The 16,906-nt window shown below is 36.9% G+C and overlaps 1 protein-coding gene and 1 long non-coding RNA gene across 2 annotated transcripts in view; both read right to left on the bottom strand.

Annotated features, from left to right (window-relative positions):
- Window positions 1-928: 928 nt before the first annotated feature.
- LOC126976536 (reticulon-4-interacting protein 1, mitochondrial) lies at window positions 929-14,671 on the bottom strand. The gene is made up of 7 exons (XM_050824927.1): window positions 14,451-14,671; window positions 11,004-11,222; window positions 10,213-10,421; window positions 9,641-10,145; window positions 6,591-6,697; window positions 4,493-4,663; window positions 929-2,623 (listed from the first exon to the last, which is right to left on the bottom strand). Exons 2-6 carry the CDS (start codon window positions 11,206-11,208, stop codon window positions 4,520-4,522), a joined length of 1,170 nt encoding a protein of 389 aa, XP_050680884.1. The 5' UTR covers window positions 11,209-11,222; window positions 14,451-14,671; the 3' UTR covers window positions 929-2,623; window positions 4,493-4,519.
- LOC126976551 (uncharacterized) overlaps window positions 929-16,906 on the bottom strand; it is a 219,216-nt gene continuing 203,238 nt past the window's right edge. The window contains exon 2 of the long non-coding RNA XR_007731938.1: window positions 929-1,282. This is a non-coding gene — a long non-coding RNA (uncharacterized LOC126976551). The remainder of the gene's footprint in view (window positions 1,283-16,906) is intronic.

Below are 16,906 nucleotides of genomic sequence, written 5' to 3'. Positions count from 1 at the left end.
ATTATTGGATTTACATATTTTTCACGAATATTGCACGTTGATTTTATACTTCCAGAATTCTTATGAAGTTTTTTTAATATTATGTCCACCACTGTATATCAATAAACTTAATAATTTGCACATATGAATACCTGCTGTTGCCGAATACCCGAGTTGACTGTCTTAGGAGTAAGTATAGAAGCAAATTCTATTCAAATTATAATAAAACATATCTACCTAATCTCATTGGGATTGCCGTTATGTATTTGAGATACAAATTCAAATAACTATTTGAGATACAAAAAAATATTTGAGTGTTTAACAGAAAAATTACCTTTATAGTTCACCATTCACTTATTATTCACAAAAACAAATACTTAAAGAGGCATTATTATTGACTGTGGTCTGAGCTCCGTTTACAAATAAATGAGTAGGAAATACGTTTATTGGTAGTAAATACATTATCACTAAAGCTTGTAGAGGTGCTGGTTACTTTAGTAGCCCCTAAGTATAATATATATCTTAATATATATAAATTACGTGAAACGTTGTTTGTCCGCGATGGACTCCTAAACTAATGAACGGATTTTAATGGGGATTACTTCATGGAGTACAGTTTAGTCCAACTTGAGAGATAGGATAGTTTTTATTTCGATTTGGGACCCAAAATTATTTAAATTTCCAATATTTGTTTTGTATGGACATAAGTTCTATGAGAGAATTTATTGACTCACGGTGTGACAGTTCTGCTGTGAAATAATTTCATTATAGTTAACAACAGGGAGCATATTTTGCCAAATAATTGATGTTATGAAATATAATTGACAAATTCATAAAGAAACAGTATTTTATTTATTATTTATAGAACAAAGTCTGCCGGGTCAGCTAGTATATTTACATATATATTGCAAGAATATGATTATTGAAACAAATAGAAATAAAAATTAAGTAACTTTATAAAATATATTCCATCAATCACACATATTTACATAATTATAGTTTAACAGTTCACGGTGGCTCACACTGACACAAGTCGATAATCGGATCACAACCTGTCACGAAGATACTGGTGTAAAGTGATCGCTGGCATGATCCTCCTCCTGGAAGCTGCTCCTCCTGCTCCCCCTGTTTACCGAGTACGGGTCTGCACGGACCGCGACAGCATTAATTAATGTTTTTTTTTAAAGAAAATAAGGGACTAAGGACTAATAAGGTAATTGATACGCCCTGCCCATTACAGTGCCGGTCAGGATTCTTGAAAAACCCCAATAATTCAGAGCGGCACTACAGCTGCGCTAGTCACCTTGAGATATAAGATGTTAAGTCTCATTTGCCCAGTAATTTCACTAGCTACGGCGCCCTTCAGTAAGAAACACAGAAATGCAACTCTTTTTAGCTCCGTTATCCATATATATTTGACCGAAACACTGTAATGCTTACATATTGCTACTGCTTCACGGCAGAAATAGGCGCCGTTGTGGTACCTACCCATCTAGCCGGCATCCTGTGCAAAGGAGCCGGCTAGATGGGTAGGTTGGTAATGTAAATCGCTTAACACGGCCATCAAAATGTTAGTGTCAACATTTCAGCGCGACCGTCCACGGGTTACGGCAGCTTTTAGTACACCGTCCCCGCCACCGTCTTTAACCCCATGGGACGGTCGCGCATAAAGTTTTCGAACCATAGTGTGACCTAACACTATTTGTTTTCCCAATATCTGTTCAGTTCGTTTATTCAATCATACATAATATAATCACTACACAATGATTATTATGTTATTGTTTGTAACTATGTGATATGTGGAGGTGTACCATATATACTATAGGCTCCTTTGCACAGGATGCCGGCTAGATTATGGGTACCACAACGGCGCCTATTTCTGCCGTGAAGCAGTAATGTGTAAGCATTACTGTGCTTCGGTCTGAAGGGCGCCGTAGCTAGTGAAATTACTGGGCAAATGAGACTTAACATCTTATGTCTCAAGATGACGATGGCGCAATTGTAGTGCCGCTCAGAATTTTTGGGGTTTTTCAAGAATCCTGAGCGGCACTGCATTGTTATGGGCAGGGCGTATCAATTACCATCAGCTTGAACGTCCCGCTCGTCTCGTCCCTTATTTTCATAAAAAAAAATGATATTTGTATTTGTATGAATGTGTGAAATAACAATAGGAAGTGTGACAATGATGTGAATGAGGTGAATGTGCGAAAAAATATTACAAATGTTATAACAGGAAAAATAACTTTAAAATTATTTTGTTGTTTTGTTGTATTTACAAACCATAGTTATGTAGGTAATATATTTAAACTATATAGTAGGTATGTATAGCTATAGCGTTAAATAATTATCAAAACACGCTAACAGATGGCGGTACTGCTGCGTTTCCCATTTTATCAGTTATATCTCTATTACTAATATATACAAAACTCTGTGGTTATAAAGCGCGTATTTCGTCAACAATCCTGTCTTTCTTATGAGATGGTCCGTAACCTCCTGAACATACATATCACACCTCAGTAGAGGACGGAGTCACCGGCAATCAGCTCAAAACTTTTTACAATAATTCATCAACTAATCAGCTAAGTACTCCATACCGCGGTGGTCACCATCGATGAGCTGGCTTCAACTGCCACATTCCCGGTTCCTACAAACAAAACCAAAAACGGAACCTTTTAGCTACACACAGCTTTATTGGTCTGTTTTACTGACAATGTATTCCTGAGCCCAGGACATCATCAGGGTCTACAATCTTACAACATTGATACTGGGTAGACAATTTTAATTCCCACTCACGAATATAGATGGCGTTACATACTATAGACTCTAATAAAAATTTAAATTAATCGAATCCCGATATTGACAAAAATTTATATAAGTGTAAATATAAATAGGTTATGATAACACCACCCACTTCTGCTATACTCTACATTTTAATTGTGGTAACTTTATAGGTCAATGATTTGTATTTTATGTTTTGTTCTTGAAGTGTGTTAATTTGTACTTGTAACTCTTAGTTACCCAGTAATAAATATAAACTAAATAGGATTGATCCAGAAAGGTCAAAAATATTTCGTATTCGAGCTACATTATTGACATAATACGTATCGGTATAGGTCTCTATAGCTAATTAAAGTTCCTACTTCAAGTAACAGATGGCGCCAAATGACCTTCCCAGCTTGACGATAGAGATTGATCTCTATTTCCTATATACAAATATACTCTGTGAATATCATTCTTGATTTTCTGCCAGTCACTCGGAAGAAAAACACGCTTCACGTGTAGTAACCCGCGCGCGGGTCAACGGAAACAGCGTAGCAACTAGAGCATGGGAGACCTACTGTTTTAAGAATATTTGGTCGGCATCAGCAGTAAACATTCTTAAAAGAAATGTGTCCCAACCACAACTGACATCCGAACTGTGGGCAATAGCCCGTAAGTATATCATAATATGTCAGTTTTTGATGAAATATCATTAAATACTGATAAAAATGTAAACAAACCAATGAAACCCTACCGAAAAGAACGTAGAACATCCGAAATAGATTTCGAATTTAGATAATTTATACGTCTAGACAGAGTCTGTGCTGCTACTCAACCGATGAAAGCAGGCCAAGTTTATTACTTTAGTAATTAGCGAGTGTAAGACGTATCTTACACACGCAATTTGTATGTCACTTTGGTAGTTTTCCAATTACAGACCATAATGCGACTCAGTGCCGCACAATGCCGAATGGTGCTGATGCTTAATTGGAACATGAATTAGTTTTAAAATTGACCAGCAGAGTGCGTGTATACTAAGTTCAGTGTTGAAAAAAAATATTCATAGAGTTAGCAATCTAATAAGAAAATAAGATGTTGTCTTTTTCATTTTGATGTGCATTTCCACGAAAACATTTATGATGTCTGATTCATTAAATTATTCAAGCCATTGCAATGTTGACAAAAGTATATTTCTGTTCAATAAATTTGTGTATACTTTAGAATTCTAAACTGAAATTGTATTCACATTTTAAATGTGGTATATAAAATTAAATAGACAATGTTTGTACCTTCATTAGTTTTAGTTTTATTTATTTAGAGCATTGGTAACAAGACCATCGCCAAAACCAAAGTACAATAAACGAAGAATATTTAAATCATTTTTCGGTAAATTTGTATGGATAACATACTTACATTTTTTTAACACAGCCTAAATTAACTTTTATTATTTCTAAAAAACTACGACGAAACGAAAGCTTTAAATTTTTTTTCAACAATAAACAATATTACTACCGATAGTAAATAAAATTTGGATTCTACGCATCACGCGCATGCAGTACTTTTGACAGTGCTCGATTGTGCGAAGCGTTGCTGTAGTTGGAACACTCAACGTTGAGCATTGTGCCGCATAATGCGCTCTAGTGCTGTAATTGGAAAACAGTCTTTGTGTTAGTGTGCGTGCATTGCTCAAAATAGAGGTTAACTGTCAACTTTAATAACAGTCTATCTAGACGTATAAATGATTTGAACGTACTCATAACGAACATATATTCAGCGGGTGCTAGAAGCTTCTGGCTCCGTCAGACGGGGGCGCTTCCGCGGTGAAGTCGAGCACCACCTTCCCACGCGCGTGTCCTCTCGCCATGCGCTCCAGGGCGGCCGTCGCGTCCCACCACGGGAACACTTGTTCCACGCACACCGTGAACTGTAAGAAAGAAAGAAAGACAAAATGTTTATTGACGTCATTATACATTCTGATAATAGTTCTTAAATCTAATTATGATCTAATGACGCCAATGGGCCCCCAACTCAGCCTAGTTTGGTTTCGAAAGAATCCACAACGCTGGTCTTCCGTGGAAACCCATAGAGCGCTACTAACGCACAGTTCTGTCACACAAAGGTGTACAAACTATTAATTCTCTATGAGCACAGAGCACAAAAAATAGTGAAACTCGGATCTAAAATTAAAACTAAAGCAATAGTTTTTTTCCGGAACAATACAATTAAACTTGATTTAAACTTGTCATTGCCACACAAAACAAACAATTTTTTTTAAATATTTTAAATTGATTTTTGGACATTAATGATATTCCTTGTTTTTAATTTAAATAGCCCTAAAAACTAACGCAGTTCCGTATGGGAAGCGGAATATTATTCCAACACTTCGTGGAAGCATACCGAAAGCTGCCACGAAATGCAGTTGTACGGTGTTTTGGGCAAACCAAACGTGTAGCCCTACGAACCTGGCGTCGTGAGTACTACAATGTTTGGAACAAATAAGGTGGTGTACGAGTACGGATAATTTTAAAACCAAAGTGGCAAAATGAAGGCACCGGCACGAATTCATGTTTATTTGGTTACTGCACACACACACACACACATACGTCCACAAAATACATACCACCGCCTCACACAGTTTCTACAACATCACTAGTAATTATGGATCTACATGTTGGTGAAAACGTAGATGACTTATTGTAATTATCCAAATTAAGTTTAAAACTATGTAAAATGTATTGCTGTTTGTTGTCCAAAATAATAAAAATCGAGAAACAGATCTTCCGATCAGTCTGCGTGATATATACAATAGAAGGGAGAAAAACATTGAAGCGACGTCTCAACGTAGTGACAACGAACTGTGGCGTGCATCAGATCAAAGATGTTAACTACATATACTCTAGGGTGCTAAAATGTAGGCCGTCTTGAACTTTTGCCAGTTTCTTGAGACCCAATCTACCTTTGCCTTTGATGGTCATGTAATTGGCACTTGGGCAATTTCGAGTATCTTACGATACTAGGAGAGGTGTTAAGAGGAATAATTTATAAGTAGTTAGAGCGCGAGTTGAATGCAGTCGGAGCCTGAGGTAAAGAGCGGGAGCATATCCCCCCGCTTTCCGCACGGATCGCCTCGGCCTAGTGTAGTGCTGTGCCATACTCGTCGCTTACCGTGTTATCGCGTTAATTATAACGTTGCCTGATCCGGGTCCATTGGTACCATTCCAAAAAAACGAGATTTTATTTATGGTTAAGCACGAGAAATGACGAAATATGTTTTAGACATGTGTGTTGAAGAAATGCAGAACAAAAATTTCAAATTTAATTATAAGGTTAAAATTATAAACTTGAAGCATTGCTTAAATTTATCGACACACTCGTGATTATCGTCATCAATTATAATTAGGTCACAGCACTACAGCATTCCTGAACTCTGCATTCAACTCTGACTTTTGTGAACGTCCGAGAGACCGCTGCAGCCTGTGGTGCTATTTTTTTATGAAAATACGCTTCAACATGAGCAGGACGTTCAGCTGATTGTAATTGATACGCCCTGCCCATTACAATGCTCCAGATTCTCGAAAAGCTCAAAAATTCCGAGCGGCACTACAATTGCGCTCGTCACATTGAGACATAAGATGTTTAGTCTCATTTGCCCAGTAATTTCACTAGCTAGGCGCCTTTCAGACCGAAACACAGTAATGCTTACACATTACTGCTTCGCGGCAGAAATAGACGTCGTTGTGGTACCCATAATCTAGCCGACATCCTGTGCAAAGGAGTCTCCCACTGGTAAACATACAATGTGATGGCCGGCGGGTGATAACGTTATGTCTTTACTGTCGGGTTTCGCCCACCTGGCCACGGTCCGCGAGAGACTTCAGCAGCGCGATGTCATCCTGCGCGTGCTGTTCGGAGAAATACGCCCACCGCACGTGAGGCTCGCACGAAGCGGTCACGCCCTCTGTAATATTAAATATTTAAGTTTAAAGTTTCACACATAGCTGTACAATGGTCTCTGTGGTCAAGGTGGGTTGACTAATGTGACTCAATAACTCTTGTATTTTTATTTATTAATTTACGTTTATTTTTAAGACTTACGTTTTTTTTAGTGAAGGGCGAGATATAGAATAGAGTATTTAAAGTTTGAGTATTTTTGGCGCAGCACTTTAAAATATATTGCAATTAAAATAATTTATACAACGATGAAGCTGTACCTATATTATTGAAAAGAGTGAAAATGGCTTTCTTGCCACTTATTCTTATTAAAGCTCAACCGTGTCAGTAGTGTCATTCAAGTCAAGACATTTCCTTGAACTAGATGAGTAAAGTGGTTTTTTTTCTTTTTTTTTGTTATTAGATTCACTAAACAGGATACACTCTAAATATTGTATAAAACAGAAAAATACGTTAACATGTAGGAGCGAGTGCCTCCTTCTGTGAAAGTGAACAAAGCATGCTTTTAAATTTGTTCTAGATTTTATATAAAACTAAAAAAATAACTTATGCTACCTATAGATGAACACAATTCAACCCAACAGTAACCAAGCCAAATAATCCGCTTTTTCTAGCAGATGTCTTCTGAACCCAGGGACTGACGGATTGAATATGTCTTCTGACATATTCAATCCGTCAACCTTCTGACAGACTTCATTATACAGAGAACAAATGCGATATAAACTAGAATGTTGACCATAATTTGTTCGTGTTGTGGGTAGACTTAACGTTTTCCTATTAATAATACGGCTGCAATGCCGTGGAACAACCAAGTTAATTTTACTTAATAATAGAGGACTGTCTATGTGGCCATGAATCAGTTTGTGTCAAAAGACAAGGTCTAAATCTTTCCTACGTACTGCTGTACAAGAGGTATCATGTTAAAATGCACAAGTCTAGATTCGACAAAGATGAGAGATGATATTAAAACTTGGATTGTACATGTTCTAACCTCTTAATATGAACTTTGTAAGAGGGTTTAAGTTTTCTTTAGTGTTAATTTTTAAATTTCTGGCACGAGACTCAAATTCAGTCTCGTGCCAGATTTTGGCGAGATGACACGTCCTGGGGATGCCTCGTGTAGAGGCAAAACACGTGTCGAATTGTTTTAAAAACAAATATTGGCATAATTAACACTAAAGAAAACTTAAATCATTTGTAAAATTATGGATTTCCGCAAAGTAACTAATATAATTCAATATTTTTTTTTGTAAGAGGGGTTCCACAACCGACTGCTATACTCTCAAAGACTACGCAAATAGCTGTTAAAAAGTATCTTTGACACATCGTCTTTGAAAAATTTACTTTGTCTTACCATAAAACCTGAAAAACGAGATGCCTATTTGGAAATGTAGTCAATATGCTCTATTAAATCTAAACGTGTCAACCATGACGCTTAAGCCTCGCATTGTACAAACTTCTGTTAGTGGACACGCATTTATGATGTAAGTTAGAAATGATGAATTTTGTTTTCGAGAAAAGGTGAAGTAGAAACATTTTGAGGAATTTAAGACCATCCTATTATTAATACACCAATTGCAGATCGAATCAAGATCACTTTGTAATATGATCGTATTTTATGTAGATGGAATTTCTCGATAAATTTTTAAGTCGTTGACAAAGACCAAGAAAAACAGGGCCCCAAAAGAAAGCCCTGTGGAACCCCTGATGGCACGATTCTTGTAATTGATTTATTGTAACAATCTGGGAACGGTTCTGTAAATAGGATTCGCACCACCGCAGTAGAGAGCCACATATTCCTGCGTGACCAAGTTTTTCTATAAGCAGTTCGAGGTCAACCACATCAAAGGCCTTTGATAAATCAGTGTAAATAGCATGCAATTCGTGGCCATCTGCGTAAGCTTGAGTAATGTCACTAACAAAATCCACAAGATTCGATGTAGTTGATCTACCAGGTATAAATCCATGCTGTAGGGGTATGAGCAAGGGTATAAAGTGGACTTTGGATTTAATTTACTATCCTCTGCCTGTTAAGTCCATGCAAAGGTCTTTTGCTTCTTGATGGCAGCTCACTTGTTCCTTTCTCTACTAGTCTAGGTCCAAGTATTCATAACCATCACCACATTTTTTAAGAGCATTATGAGTTTTAACTAAATTAGGAAAGACAGTAAGTATGTATGCGGCGAGTATAACGAATTTTAATGAGTATTTCATTAAAATTCGTTATAATCGATTGAAATATTCATAATTATAGCTTTTAAGTAAACGCTTCCTCTATTCTAAATCCAATTAAAATTAACAAATAAATCAGCTTGGTTTTGCATGGTTAAAGTATTGATTGGTTAGTACAATTTTCTACATTAACCAATGATTAATCGAATCCAATCTCATCAGTTCTAATACATATCAAAGGAATATACCGGCACGTGCTACCAAAAGGTTAACAACTAAAGCTAATTCGGAGCCGCCACGGCATTCTGATCCAATTTTTTTGTTACGCTGTGCATGGTTCCCTGCGTTGTGCTTAAAAGGTAGTAGACGGATAGTCCTATGTAGATATTCTTGATCGAAATAATATTAATTTTTAGTACGGCATGCCAAGCTTCTTATTATACCTTGTCCAGTTTTAAGAAGAATATTCTAACTGCTAAGAAAAAGTGAGATTTGAACGATTATAACTATTTAACAATAACATTTTTATAATTTAGTAAATAAGTAATTTAGCAAATCTTAGTTTATTATTAAAATTTTTTTACTAGTACCTCTTTTTATTTTTATTTTGTATAATTTATTTTTCTCTGTTGTACTTTAGTTTTAATTGTCATAAAATATTAATTTTAAGGAAACTGTAGGTCTAATTTCCTAGTAACATATCTTTGTAAGCCTGAATATGTATGTGACTGTTTGTTTCCAAATATATAAATGATATAATATGAGAGTACCGCAGCACCTGCGGGTTGAGCGCGGCGCAGTGCCAGATTCTGCGCGGCGAGGTCGGCCAAAGCGCGCGCTCCGCCCGCCAGCAGGCCGCGCGCGTCCGTCTCCCGCAGCAGCGGCGAGCTGAGCGTGACGTAGCGCGCCAGCCGCCAGCGCCGCTCGCTGGCCGCCCAGCCGCCCGCGCCGCTGCAGTCCAGCACGAGCGCGTAGGGCCCGCCCTCCTCCAGCGCGCGCTCGTAGTCGGCCGCGTGCCGGTCCAGCGCCTCCGCCGCGCCCAGGCGCCGGGCCAGCTCCGCCTGCTCGGCCGCGCAGCCCGCCACCACCTGCGCCCCGCCGGCCGCCAACAGCTGCAGCGCGGCCTGGCCCACGCCGCCCAGCCCCAGCAGCAGCACGCGAGCGCCTCGCGACCGCGGCGTGTTTAGCATCCCGCCCGCCCGCAGCGCGCTGCACGCCGTCAGAGCCGCGTACAGTGCGCCGCCCGCGCTCGTGGCGTCCAGTGCGCGCGGCGCCTCGCCCGCCTGCGGAGTGGCAGGGAGCGTGAGCTACAGCGGCGCGCCACACGCCGGGCGCGGCGCCGCCACTCACCCATGAGTCCCGCAGCACCACGAACTGCGCCAGCGCACCGGGCCGGTGCGGCGGTAGTGCGGCCCACACGCGCGTGCCGGGCCTCAGTCGTGCCGCGGGCCCGCCCCGCACCACCGTCCCGCACAAGTCGCGCCCCAGCACCAGAGGGAATTCCATCTCCGAGCCCTCCAGCTGCCGCAGCATGTTCAGCACTCGCGATCCGTATCCTCCTTACAAACAAGTATTTTGCCACTGTCAAGTAATGAGTTCCACTGTGACTGAACAGCATGAGTGTTACGATAACTTATTACATCCACTGGCATACAATTATTTCTACAAACATGAAAACTATAAGAGTTGATTAATATTGAACTTTATTAGAAACTCTGTGGACCACCTTAAAGAAAGAAAGAACACCAGCTCTCTGAGACCTCTGCGACCTAAGCTGGCTACATCTTCCGAATTCTCTCCGATAGTATGGCGATGTTAATAGCGCCAAAAAATAACACATTTACCAAGTGTCATAGCGTGGGTTTTAGTCGCACGGAAACTCGCCACCACACAAGTTTTTTGAGCTATCCATTTGATAGTAAATTTAGAGGTCCTACATAGTTAAGCAGACAGAAATTCATGCCTTGTTAAGTTAAATTACTTCCTTCCACTTTCTGACGAAGCTGTTCACTAATCGGGATCGAGGCATACCGTCTAGCTGCGGGATCGAGGCATACCGTCTAGCTGCGGGATCGAGACATACCGCCTAGCTGCGGGATAAAGGCATACTAGCCAGCTGTAGCTGTAGGATCAAAGCATACCAGCCATGCCGACATCGAGGGGGTTGAGCCCGGCCGCGTGCACCTCCACCAACACCTCGTCCGTGCCGCGCAGCGGAGGCACGCGCGCATTATCCAGTCGCAGCTCGCCCAGGCCTCCGTAGCTGTGAAGCCTCCACGCCAGCATGCGCCCTCCGCCTGCAGCCCGAACGCCCGCTGCCACCTTCATACCCGCTGCCGCCGCCATTAACTTATGTCATTCTGCATCAGAGTTATCAATTTATGCGTATTCCAATGTTGTAAAAATATAGGGACTTCCCTATATTTTGGGCGGCATTTTTAAATTTTTACCCTGCTGCGAAAAAAATTCAAAATCTAGGGCTGCAAAAGGGTGATACACAGCCATGAGATAAACAAATTGATTTAAAAATACCTACTATTATAATAATTTTTATCTATTTAAAACTGCACACTTGAACCAGTTATTGTTCTACCGAGTAGCAAAGAGCATAAATTAAAAACTAACTTTTAAAATCTGAACAACATTATACACACACAAAAGTGCATACATCCAAAAGATTAACTCACAGTGACATACAGACACACACATCTCAACCCTCATTAGTTGTTCTCCCCCTCAGAACTTGCCTATTTATTGCCTACTTGTACCTATTCTTTGCTATTACGAAAAAAAACAGAAGCTGTAAAAACAGAAGGTATACAAAAGGCACGGAACAAAACTAGGTACTTAGGTATTTTTAAAAAACTATTTATTAACGCGGGTTGTTTTGGAATTATAAATAGTTTTTATGCTCTCAAAAATTTTATTACTACTCTTATAATTAAAAGGCAAAGGCATAAAAGGCATTTATTTTCTCAAAATTGATTCCTTTAGAATTCTTTTTGATGTCATTAAAGCCGTTATATTGCTATATGTATCTAATTTTCATTTGTTATGAAAGTATTGTGGTTGTCTTAAGGTTATGGGTGCAGTGTGTTGTTATCGGAGTGATATCATAACATTATGGTTTCTGTATCAAAAGGTCTATCAATACCAATCTATTTGAGCACATCGATAATTTGGCAAATGCACTTGACAAGGGTTATCAAATTGATTGCATCTACACAGACTTCTCCAGTGCATTTGACAAAGTCAGTCATCTTGCTAAAAAGCTTGATTGTTTATATGGAATAGGTGGAGAGTTACTTAAGTAGTTTGATTCTTACTTAACAGAAAGAACTCAGTTTGTATCAATCAATGGCTTTGACTCACTACCATTTATTGCTACCTCAGGAGTTCCCCAGGGCTCCCATCTAGGCCCGGTTCTATTTGTGTTGTTCATTAATGACATAGGCTCTTTTATTGAACACAGTTCCTATTCTTTATATGCTGATGATATGAAACTTTCTAAAGAAATCCATAATGTTGATGATATGGCATTATTACAAAGTGATATAATGTGTGTTCAGATGTGGTGTAATTTAAAAAATATGTGCTTGAACGCCTCTAAATGTTACCATATAACATTTACCAAAAGAAAAAATCCTCTATCCACAACTTATGTTATTAATGATGAACAACTGGTGAAGGTCACTGAGGTGAGTGACTTGGGGATAACACTGGATATGAAACTTACCTTTAAACTACATTATAATAATATAATCAGTAAGACTTCCAGAGTGTTAGGGTTCATAAAACAAACAACAAAATGTTTTAAGAAATCAAAACCTAAAATTGTGTTATTTAATTCCTTGATCCGCAACACACTTGGATTTGGTAGTGTTGTCTGGAACCCTCAGTATTCTGTCCGTAGGGATCACATTGAACTAATCAATCGCTCATTTACCAAGCACATATGTTTTATGAATAGAAATATAAGCAACAGAAGCAACTATGAAAAAAGATTAAAGTTTCTTAAAATGAATAAGCTGTCTGATAGATGTTGTATGCTTGACCACTTGTTTTAACAACATGCTAGATACAACCAATATCCTGAGCAAAATAACATTACACATACCGAGACTAGGGTCAAGAAGCAAACACAAACTTTTCTATCTACCCACCGTAAGAACTAACCTTGGCAGCAACGCGCCACTATGTTGTGTCTGTCATACATTAAATAATATTTTGGAGACATCCGGGGCTGATCCATTTTGCGATAGCCTCATAGCATTTAAACATAAGGTATTGCAACTATAGTATAGTGATTCTATAATTACTTACATCATATTTTTTTATTACCATATATTTTTTTATATACTGTATAAGTCTCTGTGTTATATAAGTGCCCAATAGAAATGATTCTTATTTATGTTGTGTGCACCTGTAATTGACTCATACACTGGAACTATTTTCGTGCAATATTTAAGGTAAGAGTGTATTGTGTATGTGTTGTTGGAGCACCTTTAAATAAATAAATAAATAAATAATTATACCTTAGGTTATTTTGTACACATACACACACAAACACACAACACACACCCTAAATTATATATAAAATAGTTTCTGTGTTCACAATTTGTTGCATAACTTCCATTGTTAGACCTTAAAATATGTTGATCTTTGTTATTTGACATTTTACAATGCACAACTGGGAAGAGACTGGCCCCCATGTCACGGGGTGTCCTAGTTTGGGGGTCGAGGGTAATTTTAAGCAAAATTGTATTTTTTTTTTGCAACAAATAAAGATTTATTATTTATTTATACAACACTGTTATGGAGGGTATGCTTGACATTATTTTGCATTTTTTGCCATAGGTTTTACGTAATTCTTTTTGATTATACAGAATACCCCTATTTTTATTTGATGCGGTTTATGTATATACCTAGTGAACCAACTACATATCTTATAATTATGCTATGGAAGAGTGTAGTCTCCGAGTCTGGAGAACAGGCACTACAATAATTGAAAGGAAACTCACAAATATTGTGCACTTATTGGTTATGATAACATACATTTAGAATTTTTTGTATTGTAGTTATACATGAGAACTGCTACTGTGATTTAAGGAACTCCTAAAGAACTTGCTAAAATTTTATCCAAAAAATTAGTTTCTTGCAAGTTTTTCATTATTATTTGGTAAAAATATATATATCTGTCTGTAAAAATAGGAACAAATAAAATTTTCATTAAATTATGCTTGTAGTCTGTAATATACTTCTTAATATGCTAAAACCATTTCTGCACCAATTCTCACTTACAAAGTAGAAGAAGGTACACAAAACTTTAATAGTTTTACGTCTAGACTCTAGAAATGAAAGAGCAAAGCAAGTTTGTTGTGCTCAGAAGTGTTAATCTAGTGTTATATCATAATTGCTGTAAATCAATTGTTATAACTATAATGTCTCATATTAATTACTCTGAATAGTAAATAGCTCTGTCACTGGCCTACCATCTCCAAGAAATCAAGTAATTTATTGTATACAGCAGTTTACTTTTATTAAAAATAAATATTGTGTTTACTGTTTACTACTACGGGGCTACTGACCAGTAACCACTTACCGACAATGTTGTATATTCTACTAGAGAATAAAGATGTTTATTAGGATCCAACACACATGTGTAATGAATTAAATTGATTTTAGATTTTAGAATTAAAAAATCCGACAATTCCTAAGAAAATAAATATTTTTAAATTTTTTTTTCTTAATTAGCCCAATGAGGACAGGCTAAAGGCTATAGATCATACCGCCTTAGTCTTTCATATAATTTATTTCCATGAGTGCGCTGTGTTTTTCTTCGTTTTTCGATTTATACCCAATAATCGGTGAGTTGCTATTATTTTAATTTATAACCTAATTATATTATGTGAGTACCAGTAAAAAGTTTTGCTTTTAATTTATATATGTATAAATATTTTTCGTGACGTCACAAAATGGCCCAACGGAAGACCAGCGTTGGTTTTCAAACCAGCAACTTGCTGAGTTGGGACCATTTTTTGAATCGTATATAAATAATAGAAATGTTTCAGTCTTTTTGTTTTTTGCTTGTTTAGCAATCTTAAGTTTATATTTATTTTTATGTTATGTCTTTGTATACTACTTACTTATACGTTTCAAAATTAAAATTTTTCTTTCTTTCTTTCTTTTCATATTATATAATTATAAAAGTATGATAAATAGTATTATTTTGCTGATATAAATTAGACTTGAAATAGAAATCCATTCAAATCGAATAACGACTTGGAACTGTCGTTTCCTTTGTCTGTTTTTTACTTTATATACATATATATATTTATTTGTAATATAAATTTTAGTTTGGTGAAAAGAAAGAACATATAAAGTTGATTATAAAACAATAAACACTTACAAACAAAACCAATTGTTTTCCTTGAAAATCCTCGTTCAATCCAAAATCTATCTGTATTATAACTTTTGTCGAAAGAACAATTTCATCCAACAAGGTTCTTATAATTTTGTCTACAACAAGTTTTATATCTTTGTAAGTATTTTGAAAACATTTCATAAAAGTTTTATTTCGAATTTGCAGGAAACTTGTGAAATACATGTATAAATATATAAATACATTAGTGTAAACGAGGGGTTCGAGAGTTTAGATAGGCTGCCGATTATACCACACGAACAATCGAGTAATTGGAGTCAAACTCAAAAATCAAACTATAATTTTTATGTCAATAAAATATACTATCTAGTACCTACTCAATCGATCTAGTGAATCGATATCTCATCTTAAGAAATGGAGATTCTATTTTTATGGTTCGGTAAGAACCAATGACTTTCCAAATATGTAGACAACTCACGTCGTATAAAAACAAAGCCGAAACATGGAACACAACTTACACCATAATAAGCTACAATGTTTTATCTATACATTGCCGCGTTTACTTTAGGTCTAAAATATCCTTGGTCAAAAAGCAGGAATGTAAAACATTCAATAATTTTTTTATTCGTCAATATTTTAATGACATAAGTCTAATAGTGGTGATGGGTTATGATGGTTGAATAATTTGCATTGAATTTAAGTTGGGTTGTGCTATTCTATGGCTTTATTTTTTATTATTTTTAAGGTTGGATTTGTTCTAAGCACACTAGCTTTTCGCCAGGTAGAATTATGTAATCCAAATATTGTAATGTCATATTAGTATCCACTACCCCACAAAAAACAAAATGAAAAGAGTAAAAAACACGTACAAACTGTATCATTTCATACAATGGCTAAGTCCAGCCTGCAATTGCTTTTCGTGAACAACAACGTTTCGTCGACAACTATCAAAACTGTGAAAATGTATATATAGCTGAGAATGGTGCTATTAAAAACGTAGATCATTGAAAAGCAGCTAATAGTTAAAAGACTGCCATATATTGAAACGAAATCAGAAAATGGAGACGTTAAAAAATACGGATACCAAAATAATAAACCTTGAATTGATTTTTGTGTTGAGATTTAACGGGTCACGGATGCTGGTGGTAATAAAAGATTTCCTAGTATTCCAAAAGTAACTGTGTGTTTCGTCGGTACCTATATCTAATGTAGTTGCAGAAAGGGTTTTCTTGCTACATTCAGTGATCTAGAATAAAATAGGATATCAGTGCCGATACAGGGTATCATCCCTGACCTTAAGATACACTACACTTAATATAATTCATAAATCTTATGTCAATTTTATACTGACAAAAACATTGTTACCGAAATTCAACAAAAACGTGTGTAGATCGTGATAGTGATACAGAGCATGCAGAGAAAACTTTTATTGTTATGTGCCAATAATAAATAATATTTATTTTGGTTTTATTCAGTATGAAAACACTGAAGGATATTTTATTTGGGTATTTTTTTTAATTTTACAGAATCTAGGGTAAATTGATATAAAGCATAGGTTGAAAAAAAAAACAAAAAAAAGAAAAAAACCTGTTCCCAGCCAATAGACTTGCATCCCGTGCCATAAAACAAAATTTAAAAACTACACATTAATAATGTAAAAGT

This window comes from Leptidea sinapis, chromosome 41 (assembly GCF_905404315.1).
Source record: "Leptidea sinapis chromosome 41, ilLepSina1.1, whole genome shotgun sequence".
Taxonomy (NCBI): domain Eukaryota; kingdom Metazoa; phylum Arthropoda; class Insecta; order Lepidoptera; family Pieridae; genus Leptidea; species Leptidea sinapis.
The sequence above is the reverse complement of the archived record's forward strand: the minus strand, read 5'-3'. Positions and strand labels throughout refer to the sequence as shown.

Bases quoted from the DNA above. Each gene is read 5' to 3' on its own strand.
- LOC126976536 (XM_050824927.1), bottom strand. From the start codon at position 11,208: ATGGCGGCGGCAGCGGGTATGAAGGTGGCAGCGGGCGTTCGGGCTGCA. The intron at 10,146-10,212 runs GTGAGTGGCGGC...GCCACTCCGCAG, and splicing joins TGGTGCTGCGGGACTCATGG to GCGGGCGAGGCGCCGCGCGC. The intron at 6,698-9,640 runs GTGCTGCGGTAC...TTAATATTACAG, and splicing joins GCGCCGCGCTCAACCCGCAG to AGGGCGTGACCGCTTCGTGC.